This window comes from Ambystoma mexicanum, chromosome 3p (genome assembly GCF_040938575.1).
Source record: "Ambystoma mexicanum isolate Mex_15411 chromosome 3p, UKY_AmexF1_1, whole genome shotgun sequence".
NCBI lineage: Eukaryota > Metazoa > Chordata > Amphibia > Caudata > Ambystomatidae > Ambystoma > Ambystoma mexicanum.
In genome coordinates, this window is record NC_090925.1 from 1,200,865,709 (window position 1) to 1,200,889,402 (window position 23,694).

The 23,694-nt window shown below is 44.1% G+C and overlaps 1 protein-coding gene across 5 annotated transcripts in view; it reads right to left on the bottom strand.

Moving 5' to 3' along the window:
* Positions 1 to 23,694, bottom strand: part of MYOT (myotilin) — a 546,673-nt gene that overhangs the window by 48,153 nt on the left and 474,826 nt on the right. For all 5 annotated transcript variants that reach the window (XM_069652618.1, XM_069652622.1, XM_069652620.1 and 2 more), the window contains one exon: positions 9,677 to 9,717. In XM_069652618.1, coding sequence (XP_069508719.1) covers positions 9,677 to 9,717 — 41 coding nt within the window. The remainder of the gene's footprint in view (positions 1 to 9,676; positions 9,718 to 23,694) is intronic.

The window sequence follows — 23,694 nt, forward strand, 5'->3', positions numbered from 1 at the left end:
TAAGTGGGCCGGTCCAGAAATAAAGGTGTCAGTAACAGGTTAACAGCACCTTTTCTGGACTGGCTCACTTCGAGTCTGCTGGTAGGGGCTGTGCACTATCGGCAGGCCTGACCTGTCGGTTGTTCTGGCCCCTACTGACATATTTTTCACTGAAGCACCAGCACTGTTACTAACCATTACTAGCTCTCGTTCACCTACCACAGATGATTTAGTGAAATAATCGCAACTGTAGGGCTACATGGTTTGATATGATTTCAGTATGGAAGAAGGGTTGTATAGTATTGCTTATTGTTGTGCTATGGAAAGTGCATAGTGTGAGTTGGATAATTAAAAAAAATTTCAACAAAAAAATGGAAACTGGAAATACTTACTAAATGTACTTAAAATAGTCATCACCCACCCACCCACTAAGTGCTCACTTTATTGCCAGATAAAAATTGTCATACTTCATCTCTTTTTTTTAATGCTTTTTCTATCATGCTCATAAAACAATGAGATGTCATTTTGTGATGTCAGGAAATCGCTTGAAAAAAAGACTTTCAGGGAACCACAAACTACGTGCCTTCACTGTTACACCTAACTGGTACTCACACACCAATGATACATTCAAAGATAAGATACCACAGGACCCCCATACTATTTCCAGCACATTTTTACAAAACATCCAGATGTTTATTTCTCCCTCACACAAAGGACAAACATTGTGATGTGCAAACTGTGGATTTTGAGAAATGAAAAGTCCCTGCTCCAGCAATGTATCATGGGAAACACCTCGATGTTTGCCCAAATGTCTGAAATTATCTCTGCATAGAAACTACCAATATATGCAAAACCTTTGCAATAAAGATCCCTGCTCCCTTCTCAGTTCTTTCCTTCGGTCCAATGAAGTCTAAAGCAGATCTTTACATGTGCCTTTTCATTCATGGCATATACCTAAACATCTTGATGTCACTTCAAAATGTTCAAAATGTTTACACCGCAGAGGACATCGAAATGTCTTCTGAACCCAACCCCAAATGCTCAGCCACTTCAAATAACCCTTTACAAATTCACATACTGGATGTGCCTCTGTGGTGCATGAATGCATTCAAATGACTTCTGTTTTTCCTTCTGTTAGGAGTCATAAATGAGAGTCTGACACAAGTTTGCATTGTTCTTGGTTGAATACTTTTTTTAAAGAAAAGGGGTTTGGGGGTCCATGCTTTAGAGGAATTTCCTTACCTAAAGCAAAAACTAAGGCTCTGTCCATGTCAGGATGTCAAACATAAAACTGTCCTGTGTCCAGGGTTTCTATTTTGACCCTCACACTACAAACATAACTCTAAGGTGAAAAGGGGAAGTGTCTTTAACCTTGGAAAAAGTGTTCATGAAGGAAGGATAAATGATTTAAACAAAGGTTTCTTAAAGGATAAAGTTATGGTTCTGGAGGGTAGCTCCCTTTCCCTGGAGTCTTCTTTACTTCTTGAGGTTTTCATTCACCATAGTTCCTTGGGCCTCTCTCGGCCGGGTACAACAATCGTTTCACTTCACAATTGTTGGGCATCTCTTGACCAAGGGCAAAACTTGCATGCAAACCTTGTTAAACTTCACAATTCCTTTCAAGAGCAATTTCTTTGGGCCTTTCTTGGCCAAGTGCAACACTTGCATATAAAACTTGTATGACACAATCCTTTTCAATTTCCTGGATTACTCTCCTGCCAGGATTTCTGATCCACACATTTAAGATGGCCTGGTGTACTCTCCTGCCAGGACTTTTGATTTATACAGCTGAGGTTGCCTGGTGTATAGTATACGATAATGTATCTTCTTGAAAAATAAAAATTATCTTCGTATTGAGACTGTGTACATTTACACATTAGAAAACGAATTAGTTGTGCCTCAAATTCCCTTCTTTTCATATGTCCATTTATTTTCTCTCTCTCAGGTGAGTAATGTTTAGTTTTTCTCTTTCGGCATGTTCGACGATACGCCCCAGAGTCGCTGCTGCTTTTAGGAGGTCTCGCTGGTTTCTGTAGGTGTCGAAATATGCTCTCACAGTCGGCCGGGGAAGGATTCCTGTCTGTTCCCCTCTCGCGGTCTGCTTTCCTTCATTCGCCGCTCCTTGGCTGCATCCTCGCCACACGCTTGCTCTCTTGAAGGCTCCGGTAAGCGAAGTGCTGTTCCCCAGCATCTGCGAATGCCCAGGAGTTCTCCACTGGCTCTTGGCATTCCCGCAGCATCCCTCAGTTCAGCAGTCCTTTCATCCTCGCCGATTCTGGCTTCTCGGCTCCCTCCTCCTTGTGGAGAGATGCAGCCCTCTCTCACCAGTTGTCACAGCAGCGAGCACAGGTGAGCACCAAAAAACACTAGAGCGCACACTAGTGCTGCAGTCTCTTTTGCTCCACATTGCTCGATCCTTCTTCTTCCTCGTCCCAGCATTTTGTGAATTCTGGGAACAGAAGTCCATTGAGAACGATTGACCTATGGAAGTTGGATAAATATATATATATATTTTTTAACTTTTATTTTTATTGACAGAGGTTTACAACAAACAGACACGTCAGAGCATACAATAAAATTTATACATGTAAGAGTGCGTTAGCAGATAGAATAACACATGCACAGTGGGAGGAGCAGTCAAATGTGGGACATTGTAATATTTGAGATCAGTCACATGGGGCAAGGGGCGAGTCGTTTCCAGATGCACTCTCCTCCTGAATGACAAGGTAGCTATAAATATTTTTAAAAGGTTTTGATGGCAAGTCAGTTCTGATTGATTGACAAGTGGAATTGAAAGAGGTGATTTTATCACATTGGCAAAGTAGACCAAGGTTGGTTGGCAGACTTGGTAAGAGGGTTTCCCTGCTCTTCATGGGAAAGGGAGTGGATACATGTCAGCCTTCTGACATGTATCCACTCCCTTTCCCTACCCTGAGGGTTTCAGACCGGAAAATTGGGGATACCATGTCTCATGAGATAGAGCCACGACATCTCCCAGGAATCTGTCTCCTCTCATGTGATCCTCCCTCATAAAGCCGTACCCAGGGTCAAAATCAGGTAGCGGCTGCCATCCCTAGCTACATGGGAAGAAGTTACCACCCGGGGATCAGTGATGACTTGGGCCTTGTATCCCAGCTACACTTCTCCTAAATCCCTTCCACACACGAACCACATGTATTGAATTATATTTAGAAAGCAATCCTTCATTTTTTTCAAAAAACAGAAATACTTTCTAAAAATAATTAAAATATGTATCTCCCATCCAGTGAGCTTTCTGTTATTCCCATTTCTCAATGCTCATATTTCTCTCTTTTTAATGTTTTTTCTATCAAACTTCTAAAACATTTGGGACTTTATATTGTGATGTAGGAAAATCACTTAAAAAGGCTTTGCCAAGCATCCACAAACTGTGGCACTTCACTAATCCACCTCACTAGCAGCCCTCACACCAGGTTACATACAAGGTCTCTAACCTCTCAGAAAATAATGAGGCACACCAGTGATAAGGACTGGAACTTTCTTTATTCAAATACGTTATGGAAGTGAGCCCACTTCCTGCTCCTTCCTACAGTCTCCCTACTCCTTGTACGTCACATCCTGCCGTGACTCGCTCTGGAGGGGACTGTCTTAAAGAGACAGTCCCTGTAACAATGCCCCCGGACAAATGTCCTTACAAGGTATGTAACTGAAAACCTTTAACTTTAATGTAACACTCTCCCACCAGTCTTGGAGGTCTCTTGATGACCCTTTGAGGTCATCCTCATGACTCTGGGTGTGAGTCACCGTCAGTCTGATCATGTGGATTGAGCTGGCGCAGAACCTGCGGTTCGAGGGGAACCCACTCTTCGTCCTGTGGGTCATAGAGTTCAGGGTCTGGGTCAGCCGGCGGCAGTCTCTCTTCTTCGCCCCTCAGGACATGCTTGAAAAGCGAGCTGTTCCTGGTCACTTCTCTCGATTCACTTGCCACAGTAATCATTGTCCCATTGACGGCAATTACTTTGGCTCTGGTGCATACAATGAGTCTGTTTTCTTATTCCTGGTTTGTTGGACCGAGACTTCATCTCCAATTTGAAACACCTTTTCCTGGGCTCTCCTCCTTCCATCTGTCTGGATTCTGGCCTTCTCTTTCTGTTCGGTGTCCCGTCTGAGGACCTCTTGATCTGGTTCAGGACGCGTTGCTGGGTGGTTGACGAGTCTGGTTCTGACTTGGTATTTCATCCTGAGTTCAGCCAGGGTTTTGGTGGTGACCTCGTGGGGGGTGTTCCGATAGTCTCTCAACATTCTGCACAATGCTTGGTGTGGGTCTGTGGGTCTGATCCTTCAACTCTTGCTCTTTGCATGGTCTTTTTGATTGAGGCCATGAACCTTTCTGCCATCCGATTTGCTTGGGGCCAGCGTGGTGTGATCTTCTGGTGTCTAAATCCCATGTGCTTCGCAAATATCCCAAACACATGACCACTGAATGGCGGACCATTGTCTGATTTAATTGTATTCGGGATCCCCCATTCGCTGATGACTTCATCGAATGTGGCGGCTATGTGGGCAAATTCTGTGGACCATACTTTCTTCACGATGGGGAACCTGGAGTGTTCCTCAATGAACAGTAGCAAGTACTCGCCAGTTTCGAATGGGCCATAGAAATCAACTGTGACTCATCCCACTGGTGATCTGGGATTGTGGTCACTCAGACCGGCACAGGTGGTTCTGATTTTGCGGTGCATTGGACAGCTGTGCAGTTCTTGACCCACCTGTTGACCATATCATCCGTGAACGGGAACCAGACGTGTCATCTGAGTTGCCTTTTTGTGTTATCTGCGCCCCTGTGGCCTTCATGCACTGTCCTGATGATCTCAGACCTGAGTGCTGCTGGTATCACTAGCCGGCATCCTCTGAGTAGGATTGTTTTGTCTTGTACTGCCAATTCGGTGTGTATCTTGGCGAGCCTTTCGAGTTCATCTCTGCACGTGCCAGGGTGTATCTGGACTGCTCGATTAAAGAATTTCCACTTGTTGTACTCTGTCAGAGATAATGCTAGAGCCATGGAGGGATCTGCTGCTGAGGCAGCCACAATGGTTTCAATGGAAATGGCCAGGGGCAGCGCGTTGGTGGTTACATAGCTCACATATTCAGCATCTCTGGTCCTCAGAGTAGGTTTTCCTGTCGGGTGCCTAGACAAGTAGTCAGCAGGGTTGTTCTCACCCCCAGGTCAATGGATTATTTCAAAGTCATATTCTTGTGGACGAATGCCCCAGCGTTCAATTCTAAGGGGCATTTTCGTTATTGGGTTCCCAAAGAGGGACAGCAAGGCTTGATGGTCTGTGATAAGTGTGAATTGTTTTCCAATAATGAAGTTGTGAAAATGTTCACAGGCCCATACTGCTGCCAGACTTTCCTTCTCCGCCAGGGAATACGCTGATTCAGGAGGAGCCAGCGCCCTGCTAGCATAGGCAACCACATGTCTTGGGTGAGTGTCTGGGCCGGTGGTTTGTGCAAGGATCACTCCCAAGCCCACAGGACTGGCGTCTACCACAATTTCAGTATGCCAGTCGGGGTCAAAGTAGGCAAGTTTATGGGCCTCCCCAAGGGCTTGTCTAATGGTGTCAAATGCTCCATGACATGTCTCTGTCCAAGCAAAGGGGACATCCTTTTGTAACAGGTGTTGAAGGGGTTCGGTGATGGTGGCAAAGTGGGGTACATAGCGGACATAGTAGCCAGCTATACCTAGGAATGATCTTATGTTGGCAGCTTGTTCCGGTCTCTGCAGGTGGAAAATAGTGGAAACCTTGTCAGGATCAGGGGTCGTCCCGTCCGCTGAGAAGATGTGTCCAAAGAATTTGAGTTTGGACTTGCTGAATCGGCACTTCTCTAGGTTTAGGGTCAGTGCAGCGTCTTGTATAGCTGTACAGGTGGCATGAAGTGCCTCATCATGTTCCTTCCGAGATTTTCCAAACACGAGGATGTTGTTGCTATTCTTTAGGGTTCCTTATATAGGTCGGATGACTTGCCTGATGGTTTCATTAAAAATTTCAGCTGCTGACGATATCCCAAAGTTTAGTCATTTATAACGGAATAGTCCGTCGTGGGATGCAAATGTGGTGATTGGTCTTGACTCTGGATGGAATTCGAGCTGATGATATCCTTGATTTAAGTCCAACTTTGAGAAGAGGATTGCCTTGTTCAATTGAACGATCATGTCCCCAATCTTGGGTCCTGAGTGGCGTTCCCTTTGAATGGCTGTATTGGCTACCCTCATGTCAACACATAACTGCAACTGCCCTCCCATCGTCGTGGGACGATCACGAGTGGGGAGACACAAGGGGTCCGCCCCGTGGCTGGTTCTATGATGATGTTCCGTAGCAGCTGACTTAGTTCTTTTGATACGGCCTCTTGAAGGTGGAACCCCACTCTGCGTGGGTGTTGTGGGACCTGGCGGACAGCTGGGTCAATGTGTAGTTTGACTGGTGGGCCTTTCATTTTACCTAGTCCACCTAGTCCTTGGCAGAGCTGTGGAAATTCATTCAGAATGTCCTCCTTCGTGATGACTGAGCATGTGTGTGGCATATGACTCATGTTATAAATGTGATTTCGGGGTTCTTCTGCTGGCGCAGTCGAGCTAATCCTGTTACCTTCCAGTACGTTTATGTTGATGAAGCCCAGGGAGGAAGCCATTTTGTAGCTCAGGAGGCATCGTCCTTTTGTTGAGCTCCTTATGACATGAATTACGGTGGTTGTCGACTTGCCCCTGTGAATCAGTTGCCTTTCGAATGACCCAACACTGTGTAGGGGACGTCGGTGCCCCATTGGAATATTCAGAATGATGTTTGCGTCAGTGGCAGTTTGTTTCAAAGTTGTTGAAATTCTTTTTCCCCCATGATGTTTACTGTGGCTCCCGAGTCAATGAGGAAGCTAAATCGGTTGTCACAGATGTCTACAGGTATTCGCTGTGCTTCATGTGCCTCTTCCACGTCCATGATGAGGTTCACAAATTTGTCTTGCGCATACAAGTCATAATTTTCACCTTTGTAATCTTAAGTATTGGGCGATATGGCTTGATAGCTTGATCTTGGCGGGAGTGGACTGTCGTATTCATCTCGGATGTGTGTGTGGAGCTCTTGTGGCTCGTAGTCCTGAATTTCGTCTTCAGAATACAGTTCTTCAATTACTCTGACATATCTCCTTGGCCCTTTTTGGTACGGGTGTGATTGGTAAGGTTGATTCGATGGAGTCCTTTGATACGACCTGTATTGTGGCGAGGAGGTTGGTCGTGGGGTGGGAAAAGGTCTCCCTTCTCTGCAAACAGACTGGAAGTGGCCTTCTCTGCCACAATTTCCGCACTTTTGGGTGATTGCAGGGCATGATCCTGCACGAGGAAAAGCCATTCCACATCTGTAGCACTGTCTTTGCATACGTGGGTCGGTGCGTAGTTGGAGATGGTAGGCCTCTCGCTCGTCCTGGTGTTGGCTGTCTAGAACGCAGCTATCAGTTCATGTTTTTCCTGTTTTAGGGTTGTTGTGCTGGTCATCTTTGTGGCTTGCTTGTCAACTCTTTCGAGGATCCTAGCCATTTTGCTTACTTCCTCAATGGTTAGGGGTTTCTTAAGAAGTTGCTTTTTCAGAGTAGGTGAAAGACAGCCTTCTATCACTCGTAGGCGGATGTCTTCCTCTAGGGAAAATGCGTGAAACTGACAGTGTGCACCTTTGATTTGAAGTCTAGTGATGAATTTGCGCACTGTCTAGTCACTGCGTTGTGTGCATTAATTGAAAATATATCTTTCATAGTCCCTGTTTGGTTCTATGACCAGTCTTTTGTTTAGGGCAGTTATTAAAGTGGTGAAATCGGTGTACTCTGCTGGTGGGATAGTTTTGATTAAGGTTTTTATTTCAGGACCAGCGGTGTTAATGAACATGCGCAGGCATGGAGAGGATTATTCTCCTGCAGCCGCTATAAAGTTGTTAAAGTCCTCAAGCCATTCAACCCACTGAGGGCCTTTGTCAGCCTGCGGGGTCATGGAGAAAGGCAGGGGCATGTGCCATGCTTTCGCAGTTGACCTGGACACTGGTGGGAGGGGCTGTTGGGCCTTCCCGGCTTGATCGGGGGGGCGTGCTCATGATGTGTGGGTTGATGAAAAAGAACAGGGAGCTTGTACAGGCTCCTTATGCTTGTGTTGTTATTTTGTGTGTATATATATATATATTTTTTTTTTCTCTTGTTATGCGGCCAGCCCTGGTGTGCCTGATGTGTGGGGGTGTACACTTGAATGGGCACAGTGTTCTTTGGCTTCCCTTCACTTTTAGGGAGTGAGAACACCCAATTGGTCTGGTATGCGTTTCAGGTTGCTTTAGTAGCTGGTGGCTTGGGCCTTATCTGGGCCCTCCGTTGCAGGTACACAGCTGGCCTGTTGGAGCATTTTCTGGTGGAGCTCAGGTGTGTCTGTGGAATGCTGGGCCAGTCTGAATGGGACTTTGCAGCAGGGCTCGGGTTGCGGGCGCCAGACCGGGTCTCCTGACTCAGAGACAGGAGTTGCTGGAGGCGTGTGTTTGGATCACTGGTTCTCATATGTAGGAGGTGCTGGAAGCGTCGGTGCCCAGTGGGATCACTGACCCGGGAGGACACACGCAGCGGGATCGCTGGTGTGGGGAAACAACGCACATTGTCTCTGGGGGAAACACGCAGCAGGACTGCCTGCTCTGCCCAGCGCTTTGAATCTGTGGGATCACGGACCTGGGGTGCAGGTGTTTGGAGACAGGAGGACGCTGGTGAGCCGCGTCGAGCCTCGTCGCCAGTTGTTAGAGGTCTCTAACCTCTCAGGAAATAATTAAGCACACCAGCGATAAGGATTGGAACTTTCTTTATTCAAATACGTTATGGAAGTGAGCACACTTCCTGCTCCTTCCTGCTCCTCCTTGTACGTCACGTCCTGTTGTGACTCACTATGGGGGGGACTGTCTTAAAGAGGCAGTCCCTGTAACATCCCCCTATGTATAATTTCAAGCATTTATTTATTTTCTCACATCAAGGAAAAACGCTGCAATTTTAAATGGTGAATTTTCAAAATTGAATAGCCTTCCCTCCACTAATGCATTACAGAATTTGCAGCTTATTTTCAGGTGCCAGGAGTACCCCACTCTTCACCAATGTCTTTTTTTTAACCACTAGCAGAATATTCACCCACCCAACAATGGAAGCACTCCCTTGCTTCCTACCGTTTTTGAAATAGACCTGGGGAAAATCAGTCCAGTGGTTGGGCTGAACAGCTGTCTATAAATTGTGAAAACTCTGATGAGAAAACCAATGCAAAAGGTAAAACAACTCACCTTCTTTTCACACCTCATATGTTTTGAATCACCTGTTGGATTTGCACCAATGTATATATATTCAGTATTGTAATCAATTGCTGTCACCACTAACATCATCGGAGAATTGAACACTGTATCTTAGTACGTACATGGGTTTCTATAGAGCAGACCTATCTGGCAAGCATCAGAGCACCATACAAGTGTGTGTGTTGGGGGGGGGGGGTGGTGGAGGGTGACACATTCAATGTGGAGAGGATGAGGGAGAGAGAATAGAGGTAGTTGAGTTTAGGTCTGGCCACATCTCAGCAATCATTTACTCTAATTAAGCAGTTCAGAAAATTATGAACCTATGTTTTGATCAAATCATTATAAAAATTTACACATATGCACAAAAGGCTTACCTGTCTTGCGTCGTTTGGCTTGCTTGATAGTCAAGGTGTTGCTGTTTGAAAAACAAAAATGAAGTAACATTGTGATGGGAGTTTCTTAACTACAGCAATGCAGGATCAGGGTGCATTGATCACGTTTTGCCACACACTGCCCAGCTTCATAGGCATGGATGCAAGTAAAGTGTTGAGCTGAGTGCCTTTGCTTTATAGAAAGTCAATGTTTTAAACCTCTTGTGTAGATGATTTAGAACTGGAATAAGCAATAACATGTTGGTGTTGACATCCAGGGGCCAGATAACAGAAACTTTGCACTGGTGCAAGTGCAAAGTTTGTACGGTATTAGCATTAGGGTAAAGTTTGCCCTATTTTTATTTTAAAAACACTGGGACACATTAAAAAAAACCCATTGCACCTCGAGAAGTGCAGTTTGGCATATTAAAAGCACCAGGGTTTAGTCCAGAAAATATGCATTTTCACTAGATGTTTGCACCAGGGCAAGGTTTGCCCTAGTGCTAATACGGAATGGTATTAGCACTAGGGAAAACTTTGCCCTTATGCAAAAATGCATCAAAGATGTATCTTTTTAGCACTAGGTCAATTTTAGCCCTGGTGCTTTTAATATGCCAAACTGCACTTGTTGCGGTGCAATGGTTTTTTAATGTTTCCCAGTGTTTTTAAAAATAGGGCAAACTTTGCCCTAGTGCTAATACCGTGCAAACTTTGCATTGGCACCAGTGCAAAATTTCTGTAATCTGACCCCAGGAGGAGGATTGGGCCCTCAGTATGCAAATGAGCATAGCAACCATCAGATGTCAGATGGGTTACTAGGAAGCATTGCCAGCATTTCTCTTTCCCATGCGAATTAAGCCCTGCAATCTCCTGTACCCGTCCTGTAAGAGCCACTGGCATCACAGAGTTGGGAGACGAGCAACTTTCCAACGTGTTTTAGACCAGCTCTTAACTGGTCTTAAAGTGAGTGGATTTTATAGGGGTGACCCGCGGGTTTTATTTAGACTTACGGCATGTAGGGGGTCCTAGTGCAGCCCTCCCACTCCAATGGATTGAAAAAAGTGCCTTATTTCAAGGGTTGGCCCCACACACCCTTCCTCAAGCAGGAAAGGGCATTCCCACCCAGCAGTCCTGTGGACGTCTAAATGGATGGAATTATTGTTTTTCAACCGCACTTAACGCAGTCTTTAAAACACAGCAGAAAATGTACACAAAATGAGGGTCATGATTGTACTGCCAAGTACACCTGCCAAAGGCTTCTGGTGTCCTGAAAATTCAAGCTTGCAATTAATTCTGTGAGCCCATAATACAGGGGGCAGTTGTATCAGGACACACACATAAATTAGGGGAGCGCTTGTTAAAATAATAATTATTAGTGATGGTCCAAAGGGAGATTGGAATACAGTCAATATAAAAATGGCATGTTTAGAGCTGCTTTACTGGTGTGCAGTAAAGGAGGAGACATATACTTAGTATGAGTGCACATTTTCATTGTATCTATGTTTCAAACGCTGGAGAAACACACCGCTACCAGGCGTGTCAGCATATCTTTAATTTGAGGATACATCAAACTGAAACATAGCTGTCTAGTATTCCCAAGGTTAGTCCCCTTCTGCATTGAGGCCAAGGGCTAAAGAAACAGTGGCATGCAAGGTTCCCCAGAGTGGGGCCGCTGGCTATGATCAATTCAAAGCCCTCCATGCACGTTTTGGTCCCCGAAGGCTATTACAGACGCTCATCTTGGACCCTGGAGCAGTTCGCCTGATTCTATGAGCAGGGCTCATGCTAGTATCCAAAGCACGTTTTCATTGCAGGGCACTTCATCTGGTTATCTGAGCAGGCCTTACATTGTGACAGAGCACTGAAATAGCTCACATGTCGGCCATGTTAGCCGAGCTGGAATGTGCAGGCAATGTTCTTTCAACAAAGCGCAAATAGAAGTTAGGTCACTTGCAAAATGGCAGGGCTTTGCTTTGCCCGCTTATAAATACATAACAATAAACACACTGAGCTGCAGAATGTTTCTATGTCGACATCATTGGCCTACCCAGCAGGGCCATAATCCTCAAACATGTGCAGATCTATAAAGGGCCAAGAGTTTTATTCTCACATTGCAACCCCAGCTCGAGCTAAAACTAAAGGATTCCGTGCATAAACCGACCTAGCACCTGGGTGCAATCACTGCATTGTCGGGATGAATGTGATGGGCTTTACATTTCACAAAATTATAAAATGGTACAGATTTAAGAATCCTTTCTGTTACGGAATGACTGTTTACACACCGAATGCCATTTTATCGCACTGTAAACCCAAAGCAGTTTTACTCCGCTCCCCAAACAAAACACACCGCTGTGTAGCATGGTGTTCTCATAATATCATACAATAAGCACTTCACTCCTCGGGCACATGATAAATGCATCCCAACCCTTGAAGCATTGCTCATGCGCATCAAGAGTCGCTTTCATTTCCCCCCTAAATATGCACAATCCCACATTGTGTGCAATAGCAGGTCACAGCAGGGGTGTTGCTAGATTTGGAAAAGATCTGGGGCTAGGCTAATGTCAAGACTGTCGGGACTCGGGTCTAGCTAGCCTTTTGGTCTGGGTCGTTTTAGGAATCTTGGGGCCTGGGGCACAGACTCGTTTGGGGCCCCCCTCTGAAACAAAGAAATTACAGGATACAAAATCTTTGGTCATCGCCCTCACATCGATCACAACCGACAGCTCGATATTTTGTCCTGCAGCAAAGAAAATATGCATGGGGCTCTCTACCAGTCCTCTTTACCCTCTTCAGACTAGCTGGAATCTCAATAATAAACATGCAGCATTTGAAGGGCAACATATTTAGTCCAGGACTAGGGTAATTGTGATCAAGCATAGGTACAGGAAACATTTTAGCAACAGCAGCCACGAGAAAGGTGTAGTTCAAATGCAGGGCACATATAAGTAACCGTATGAAAATTGCACACACACCCCTGAATGGAGAGAAGACTCAGATTGGCAGTTTGATTAAAAGTAAAAGTGCTCAACCATGTACACAGATTGCGTAGATTGTGGACATAAATTAGAACCTATGGTTTTCAAGTGGTTTTGCTACTAGTAAGCAAAGAAACAAGCAAAGAAACAAATGACTTTGTGGTGCGCAATATATCAATGGTCACGATTATTATATACATAGCCAATTAAACTGTGAGTGAAACTATTTTTGATGAGCAAACCCTTAGAACTAAATGACTCTGAAGAGACCGAGGGACAGATTCTCGGCTAGGTGTAAATTGCCAAAAATGGCAGATTATGGATTACTGTCATGTTTGGAAATTTACATCTATTCTGATGGTCCTGGATTTCACAGAGGAAGTACACAATGGACCAGTTCAGGAACATGTGCTTCTGTTGCCTGCATTGGCTAGAAACCAACCTGTGAACCATCAGTTCCGCAAACAGGTTGTTTACATGTGGATTCTGATTTCCATGCTCCACATTAGTGACAGTGCAAAAATGTGAGACAAATACACTACCTCCTTTGGTGGTGGTCCACTTATTGCACTTTTGCTATTGTGGAGGAGTGTGACCAGAGAAGCGAGGTAAGGTCACCCACCTCCCCCCCATTCATAACCTACTTTACACACCTAACTAGACATGTGCCTTTGCACTGAGAGAACATGACAGATTAAGTGCTTCTAAAAAAAGAAAAAATAAATCTCACAAGTACGCCTAATCCCAATTGTGTTGGTTTAAGTGGATACATTGCACATAATTGAAAATAATTCTGCAACGTTCCTTTAATGACATGATTATTGTCTTGTCTGGTGTTGGAGGGCATGGTGAGGATTGTTCCACCGGCTGCAGAAAGCTCAAAATAAATGGAATGCAAAAAGGGATGTTTTTGGCCAGCGCTTTTGTTAAATTGCAAAGGTTGTGTTGCCAAAAACAGGCAATCCACCCATTAACAAAAAAAAACAGGCGAAATGCAGGCAGTTTGCGCCACAGTAGTATCGTCCTCTACGCCGACGCCCAGAACCCTCTGGGAATTAGGACGGTACCTGGGCATCAAGAAAGGACGTAATGAAGCATGGTGTTTGCCACACTCACTGTGCCTTGAACAGAATAAAGCCCTGTGAATTTTCAAAAGTTTACAGACTGTAAATCTGGACAAGTTAGGCAAAACAGAATTGAATTAGTTGCCCGGGATCGCACATGTTAGTTAAGAGGTGAAGCTGAGATTTGAGCCCAATGTGCAATTTCTGCACTTGACCACATTGTTTCCCAGTTCTTATCATAGAGCAAGGTGCAATTATTTGTGAGTGTTTCACTTTCATGAATTAAAATAATGCCTTATTGTTTTAAGAACTGACTTGGAAAGTATGCAATTCACATAACCCAATATGACCACATTTATAAACAAAATGTTATAGAAGTATTTTATGCAGAAGGACAATGATTCTAGCTTCATTTTCACTATCACCAAGGCAAGTATACTAGCAGTACAGCATTAATTGGTGTGAGCTTTAACAGCTTCATCTGGGATTTTCAAATGTATTTGAAAGCTTTACATAAACCTGAAAGACAAAATTGAAGGCTGTTATTTAGTATGTGCAGGAGTACCTTTCAAATTGTATAATAAAGCACAATGTTTTTTGCCAAATGAGCACACTAGAAAATATGTTTACCAGAGGTCTTGACATGCAGTTGCCTCTCTTGTGTTTTGTCCAAAGTAAAACAAGGGGCATTCTTTGCAACAACACCTACTGGATGGAATGATAATCCTCCAGATATCAGGAAGAAAGATCGACTGCTTTGTTTAGGAAGAGGCTCAAGACTTTTTATGCATGACAATCGTACTGCCTTATGACATATTAGCCCCCCATAAATGCCTCAGCCTTCCCAGGATTCTGCTATGCTGTGGCCCATCCATCTCTGTATGTTTGTTACGTTGAGTGCCCTTAAGCCTCCGGGTCAGTGGTGCGTAGTATAAATATAATATAGTAAAGTAAAGTGAACCCCTTCCACTCAAGTGGCCTACATGAAAAGAAATATCAAGCACTAGGCTAAACAACGCCACCTGTTAGTGAGAAGGCAAATCTTTTCACAGCAGACAGCACATTACAATAAGGTGGCATAAGGTGATTTGTCCAGGATCACTGTATCTTCCACTGGAAAAGCCGGAATATGAGCCTCAACACTTTGGCTCCAGTGTCTCGAATTTGACAACCTAATCACCTCTCCCGACTAACACTGTATGCTCCTCGTTGGGAAGTGGTTGCCAGTTTTAAAAACCCACATTCGGAGGAACAAAGCTCTAGACCTGCACCAGATGGATGCTATGCCACTTTCTATAGCTAGAGCTAACTGGTGCAATTAGATTGCTGTGTAGCACACGTTAAGTGTTACTATCACAAAAGTATATAAACTTGCAAGTTTATCATCCTCAGGCAAATGAGAGGCTGAGTCGGCCTTGCTGGAATTTAGTACTGTGATTTGGTACATGAACGCATATCTCTTTAACCAGTACCTAACAAACTGGGCTATATTCTGAACAATCATGGTACTCAAATTTATCAATATACATTTCAATTTACGGTATGGCACATGATCTATATATAACCCACAGAAGGGTGAGAATACTGCAGGAGTTGTGCCATTAGGCATGGGCAAACTGTGTGTACTACAGTGACCACAAAAAGCATTATAGGATTAATTGATCCGAGCAAAATGTAATGGTCAGCAACAGCCTGATGCAGTTTTGGCTCCTCAGCAGCACACCATAAAACATGGTATGTGTTATTTTCGTTTTCTAAAACAAATCAGCACTGACTGATTTCAATTAGGCAGTCATATGGGGGTCCCCCTCCAGGGTGGGGGCCCGGGGCACGTGCCCCTTTTGCCCCCCCCATAAAGACGTCTCTGCTTTTGGTTGTAGCTCCTGAGCTTCTACCCAGGGCTATAGCCCCCTCAGCTCCCCCCTAGCAACACGTCTGGGCCACAGTACAAGACGCCATGAGGTGTTTCTCGACTGGAGCGTCCTTGCTTCAGCAAGGGTATGGCTTATTGAAAATGGAAAGACAACATATGACATTCACGTCCACCAAGAGCCTTTGTCACTCGATCTTAATGTGAAGTGTTGCTAGAGGCAAGCGTCTCTTCCCGCTCTGGCCTATGGGAATGCTCTGTATTTTGAGCTGCCCTTGCATATTTGAAAAAGCAGCTATATTGGCCATGTTGCAGCTGCCAGTCGTATTGTGGGCTGAAAACCAGAAACATCAGCACAGGAATACTATGCAACAAGTTCTTTACAGATTGGACCAACTCGCCCCTCTACACTGGAACTCTCTACTCCTCCTTCCGCTCCTCCTTAAAATCTCACCTTCTTCATCCTCCCCCCTGACAGCTCCTTATTACTTCCTTCTTACTCTTCCTCTATTTTTATCTTGTTCTTAGTTCTCAGCAAATTGTTCTGCATACTGTTCTCGATTATTTGACTCAAGTGTGTTACTCATGCTTCTAATGTATTCCTGTCATAATGTAAAGCGCTTTGGCATAAAGCGCTATATAAAATTTAATAAATACAAAAATACAAATAAAAAAAGTGAAAGATACTGAACATTAACAGACCCAGTCATGTTAGGACTGTAAGAAAATCATGATAGAACATGCTGAAAACACTTAGGACATGGGAACATATGTAGGGTTGGCAACTTTCTCTTTGTGAGACCCCTGTAACCTGAAAACTTTCACAAAATGACTAAGGTCAGGATTAGACCGCCGGTACGGTCGAAAAACACATGGCTGCCCTCTCAGATATATAAGGAAAAAGACACATCCAAATCAAAGTTGTTTTTATGTCTACAGTTACTTGGTGATCTACCGTAAATTATTCTTCAATGATTTGGGACATCCTCGCAAATGATCTTCAAGGAGATTTTGAAAGTGCTTCTTAGCTTACTAATGTACAGCACACTTGTCCAAAATATGTAATCATATTTACCATGTTAACATAAAGCTAGGTAAACCCCATCTGTCAATGGTGGCTGGGGAAATATAACTATATGACACAAACATTGGCCCACCATTGTGTCTTCTGAATCTTTCGGTTGCTTAAATAGATACTCTGAAGTAGGGTATCGACGCCAGATATCCGGTATCTGGTCATTTTTTCAAAAACTTATTTTCAAAACACCATTTTTTCAAAAACATTTTGGTGAAAAAATGTTTTTCGAATGTATTCTTTTTTATTTTATGTTTTTTTCAGTTTCGTAAGTAGAAAAACATGTTTTTTTTAAAAAGGGGGGTTTGGGGCGGGAACCCCCATTCAAAAAAAAAAATAAAAAATAAACATTCAAAGAAGAAAAATCGCCAAAATTGTGTCGAGAAAATGGCATTCGAAAATATGCCATCCGAAAAAGTGACTATAAACCCAGATATCCAGTGCTACTTGCCAGGTATGAAACACCAATATACACACAAAAAGGGTGACAAAGACATATTCAATAACTGATTCCATTCATTTATGAAATTACAAAATATAATTACATTTTATTTACTTATTCCAGTTCTCACAAACTTGTCTCAACAGTAATTTTTGTAACAATACATCAGTATACAATCAGGGAAAAATTGCCTGACAGATAGACTTAGAAGTAATAGATGAAGAAGTAGAAGACCCAAAGTGTGTTGTTAACTTTTAATTTTCAACAAATTTACCTTGATAAATGATTAATCCCATGAATAGATAGAAAACAAAAGTTTAAAGGGAAATACAAAAGGAAAAGAATTGAAAAAAGAATCCAGTATATTAAATAGAAAATTAGAGAAGATAGCAATATATTAATTTCCTTGTTCTTCAATCAATCTCTAACATGGATTGCCTGTGTATTTTCTTTCAGTACATACTTTATATCCCTGCATTCAGGGTTTGTTTCAGTATACACGGAGGATATTTCAATTGTATAAAGTTCATTTCTTTAAAGCAAGAAAAGGATGGTCTGCCAAGGTGTGGGTGGCAGTGTATGTAGCCAAATGTTGCGAACAGATCGAATTTGTTGATCCAAAACCCCAAATTTAATATGTTTCGGCAGTCAATGTGAGCATCTGTCTGCCTTCTTCAGGGCATGTTTGTTCATAGACCCTACGATATATATATATATATATATATGTATTTTAATACCATGCCACGCCATAGTAACCCCTCTATCTTACTTACCATAAGTAGAGTCAGTTAGGATACTCCAGGTATCTGCTGCCATCCTGTAGGACCCACTATGACAGTAGAGATGACATTTCAATGATCAAACTGTTGATGCCCTTGAAGTGGCCCTTGGTCTATTCCATTTGGTGTGGTCCCCTTAATTCCTAAGGTGGGAGGACGCCATTGATCTATAAACAAACAAATGGGGAAGCTGGTGAGTGGAAAAGTACTTCTTGTCGGTGTCATTCCTATCCCAGAGTGTGGGATATCCAACATGCCTGGGTAGGTCAATGGACTGTCCCAAAGTCATTACGGACACAGTATTTGGTTAAGGGTGTCCATGCTTTCTTGCACCAGGGTATCAGGTGGGTGGTGGTTTAGAACTGGTGTGGGATCCCCTCCTCGTGTGCTCATGCTTATATAGCATGTTCAATTCCAGAGCATAGATGTTGAGTGGGTCTGGTTAGTGATCAGCTACTCATATGCTCATGCTGTATATCATGTTCAGTTCCAGAGCATAGATTTTAAGCAATGGTATCAAATGAAAAAACACTTTGCCATTGTTTAAACTTGATGGGCTCCCTGCCATCGTGCATGGCATCCCTTTTTCCCAGTGCAATGCGTCACTGATCACGGTCATCGCTGCAATGTATATAGCTGAAAAAAGGATCAATATAAGGCGCTCATCACATCTATAGTCTCGTAGAGCTTTTATGAGGAAGGTCAGAGGAGCCTGTTGGTTCACTGACCTGAATATGCGGAACAAGTGTGTCACACCCTCGGCTGGTCTGTGGTAGCTGTGAGTTGAAGCCAGCGTCTCCCTTGTTTGTATGGAGACCAATATTCAATTTCTATTCGTTCCAATTGTGAAGGGGCATGCCTATGTCATCACATCCTCGGAGGATGTGTGCTTTTAGTTATGTGTGCAGCGTTGTTGTCATGGCAACCCGTGTCCGAATACAGCAATAGTAAAGTCCCGTTGTGCTTTCTAAATTTCCCATAGTATGAAACTGAAATTCGGAATGAGCACCATTTGTTACCCATCTAAGCTTATCTGAGCTCCCCTCATCTGAGAATATCCGAACATAGATCCAAAATTTGATGCAAGAAGGCAACAGCACCTTTGATCAACCACTACATTGAATTTCAACATTTACTAATGATCTAATATGGTGGATGTTAGAGATGGTAAAAGGGGTACCAAACCCACATAGGAGTCTGTTATAGAAGGAGAACAGATGGATTCATATACTGGACACATTCAACCATGGATTAAATGAAGAATTTATACCTCTGACACAGAATCTAAACCTGGCAGACACAGATGTGGTAGCCTACGAAATTACACATTGAGACATGGATTTGGAGTGGTATATCAACTGCGGTGGACTTCTCCCACCGGCTCCCCACTTGTACCACTTGTACCGCTTTCTTCCTCCATTTCACCATCTATCCAACATGATCAATAAGCCAATATAGCTGTTACGCTCACCTGGACCCCACAGGGGTGTCGATCGGACCCGGACAGCTGCGGTTTCCGTCAACGTGGTGCGTAGTGCAGAGATGACTGTCTGGACTGGCCCGCCTAGTCTTGTCTGCTGGACCGGAAGAAGTATTTTCCTGCAAGTGGAGACAGGGATTAGCCACCTGTGGGTTTTAGTGATGGCCTCCCAACTGTTCGCGCTCTCCCCCACTAATCACCTCCGATATCCCCTTAGTAACCTCACCTTATGTTTGTAAAAGATGAGCTCTCCATCCTGCGTGTCTTGCAGGGGCGCGTAGATACCAGTTACTTCACTGGTTTGAAGGCGTTGGGAGAGTTCCGGTAAGCATTGACTCTGAAGTCCCAGGCGGGATTGGTAAGTATCAAGTTCAAAGAGTTCAATGTGCCCGATGTTCACTCTTGTTCCCTTCCTTCCTTAAGTTGTAACTGAGTTTGTGAGAAGAAGGTCTTGTAGCTGCTGCTGGCGTTCAGGTAAGAGTCTGTATTACCCAACGCTGTCGGGTAACTATTGCATGCATTAACGTGTTGTTTTTCAGATGCGGCATATGAAGATATGGAGAATAATACCGCCGGTGGTAAATCAGGTAAGTCTATGGTGGTAAGAGGTATTTGTTGATTCCCTTGGCTCACCTTGTTATTCTTGTGCCCCTAGGTGCCGGAGTACGGCGAAGAAATGATGGAGACAGTGCCGTTTCGAAAGATGCTGTGAGAACTGGTGAGTATGGCGCTGTGTTGGAGCTGGCGAAGCAACGTGTGCAGGACTGATGTACTTTCCAGGTCGGGAGATGAAATGGATCCGGAATCAGGTGAGGAATTTGAAATAAGTTCGTTTTCTAAACTTGTCCTTTTCTTCCTCTTTATTCTAGGAGCTCCGGATTCGAAGCGGGCGTGGCAGAAGACTGGATGCTGGCTGCAGGCACGGTGAGAGTCACGCTGCTGGATGCAGAATAACACGAAGCATGTGCTGCTGTTCGGGCATGGTTTCAATAGCCTCCAAAGTAGTCCCAGGAAAGAAGTTCCCCAGGACCACACCCGAGTAAAAAATTGTCCCTGTATTAAAATAGTCCCATCCAGGCCTCACGTTGGCTTGGATTTATTTGCAGAATGGTCTGCATGAGGTAAGTAATGTCTATGAGCCTGGCGCCTATGGCGCCAGGAGTGATTTTTATTATGAGCCTGGTGCCTAGGGCGCCAGGACTGAACCCAGACAGCCCCTAGCTGGGGCTGCTGGGGTTTTTGAAAAAGTCTGGATGCCTGCTCCCGGGGCTGATGGGCTTGATCCGGATGCCCGAGGGTAGGCATCATGACAGCACTCCCCCCAAGACCCCTCCTAAAGTTGTTCTTCCCCTTGGCCCTGCTTTGTCTGGGAAGTTCCGATGGAATTTCTTCATCAACCGAGGTGCATGAACGTGGTCACTCGGCTCCCATGACCTTTCCTGTGGTCCCTAACCTTTCCAGTCGATTAAATAAAAAAGTCTTGATTTAACCAACTTAGAGTCCAGGATATTCTTTACCTCGAATTCAGGTTCTCCATCTATTAGGGTGGGGTCAGGTGGTTTAGCAAGTCTTGTCCCGGGTTGAACTGGTTTCAGAAGTGAAACATGAAAGACAGGATGGATCCGCATATTAGAGGGTAATTCCAACTTGACGGCCACCGGGTTGATAATGGCCTTAATAGTGTAAGGTCCCAAATACCTAGGATTAAAAGTCCGAGTTCCTTTTAGAGGTATGTGTTTTGTAGCCAGCCAAACTTGATCCCCAATCTGATATCGTGGAGCATTGCTTCTATGTTGAGCAGCATTTTTCTTATATTTCTCTTTCGCTTGTTTCAAATGTTCTGTGCCTCCTTAAAGGCTTGTGTAATAGTAGAGTGTAAATGACTAACTGCAGGCATTTCTAAGTGCTGAGGCGAATCGAGTTCTGAGGTTCGAGGGTGATGTCCGTATATGGTATAGAAGGGGCTTTGTCCGGTTCCAGAATGTACTGAGTTATTGAATGCATATTCGGAAATCCATAAAATATCCTTCCAATTGCTTTCGCTCTGGTGCAGCATGCAACGTAGGTACTGTTCAAGGGTCTGGTTGGTCCTCTCTGTCTGACCATCGGTCTGGGGATGGTGACTGGTTGATAACCTCACGTTGATTTGCGCCAATTGACAACATTTCTTCCAAAATTGTGAAATGAATTGACTGCCTCGGTCAGAGACCAATACGGAAGGAAATCCGTGTATTCGAACATTGTTTTCGAGGAACTCTTTGGCCAAAATTGAAGCGGAAGGTAATCCTTTTAAAGGAATAAAGTGGGCCATCTTGGAAAAAAGATCCACAATAACTAGGATGGTGTTAAATCCATTACATGGAGGTAGATCTGTAATAAAGTCTAAAGACAAGGTGTGCCATGGTGTAGGTGGAATATCCAAAGGTTGTAAAAGGCCAGCAGGTTTTTTCTTCTGGCTTTTGTTTTGGGCGCAAATGCCACAAGACATCACAAATGACTTTACGTCTTTTCGCCAAGTGGGCCACCAGAACTGTCTCTTAATTTTCGCTTCAGTTTTTGCAATACCTGGGTGCCCTTCCATCAGGGAGTCATGGTAATTGGAGATGACTAGTTCTTGTATTTCCTTGTGTGGTAGAAATAGTCGTACTTGATAGTAAGGTAGGTCATTGACGACTGAGTAGTCCGGGCCTTTCTTTACCCAGTCCTGCAGGGTTGCTGGATTGAAGAGTTGTTGGATTTTTGAATGAATATCTTCTAGTGTCTGTTGAGAAGTTATGCCAAGAATTCTTTGCTCGGGAATTATTGGCACCGGTTCCGGGTTTGCATATGCTTCTCCCATCCCTATTCGGGATAAGGCATCTGCTTTGCCATTTTTGCGGCCTGGTCGATAAGTGATCACAAAATTGAATTCGGCAAAGAACAATGCCCATCGAAGTTGTCGCGATGGTTGGGCTTTAGCTGTTTTTAAATACTGCAGGTTTGGTGATCAGTGATTACGGTAATGGTATGCCTGGCACCAAGAAGGTAGTGCCGCCAAGCCTTAAAGGCGGATTTGATAGCTAATAGCTCTTTATCGGTAATCGCATAGTTTAACTCAGGTGCTGAGAACTTTATGGACCAAAACGCTACTGGGTGAAGTTGACCGGTTTCAGGATCCTTCTGGGAGAGGACAGCTCCCATGGCTAAACTGAATGCATCAGTTTCTACTATGTATGGAAGCTCAGGGCGTGGATGCTTTAAGACAGGTGCTGATGTGAATTTTCGCTTTCAGCTCTCGGAAGGCCTTTTCAGCCTCTTCGGTCCACAAGAAGCGTTTGTTTTTTTGCAAAAGTGCTGTGATGGGGTGTACAACATGGGAGAAGTCCGGAATTAATCTGCGGTAGAAATTAGCAAATCCGAGCATGCTTTGTACCCCTTTGACTGAACTGGGTGATGGCCACTTGAGAATTGCGTCTACCTTTCGAGAGTCCATTCGGACTCCCTTTGGAGTCAGGATAAATCCAAGAAATTCAACTTCCGTAGCATGAAAAACACATTTTTCCAATTTTGCATATAACTTGTGCTGGCTTAGTTTCTCAAGGACTGCACGCACATGCTTAACATGGTCTGATTCTGAGGAGGAGTACACTAGAATATCATCTATGTATACGACGACACAGACATCAATGAGTTCACGAAGGACATTGTTCATAAAATACTGGGAGGCTGCTGGTGCATTGCACAACCCGAAGGGCATCACTTGATATTCGAATAATCCGTACTTGGTGCGAAAGGCAGTCTTCCATTCGTCGCCTTTCTTGACACGTACCAGATGATGTGCCCCTCGGAGACCTAACTTAGTGTAGATACAAGCATCCTTTACTTGGTCTAGTAATTCGGGGATCAGAGGCAATGGGTATCGTTTTTTTACCGTAATCTGATTTAATGCAGGGTAATCTATGCACGTTCTAAGGTCACCTTCCTTTTTGGGCACGAAGAATAAAGCTGAGGATGCAGGAGACTCGGAAGGACGAATAAAGCCATTAGCAAGGTATTGGTCCAAGTATTGCCGTAGGTGAAGATTTTCAGGTTCCTTGAGGGCGTAGATTCTACTGCATGGGGGTTGTGCACTGGGTAGGAGGTCGATTTGACAATCGTATGATCTGTGAGGAGGTAATGCATTGGCCTGTTCTTTTTGAAAAACATCCTGAAATTCTTGGTATTCCTGAGGTAACTCCACGATTGGGTTAACGACTGTAGCCAGGCCTTTGTTCAAAGTTTTCTCCGGGTAACATGTGTGTGCACAATCCGGGAAGGTTATTCTCTTCTCTCGCCATTCTATACAAGGATTGTGTGT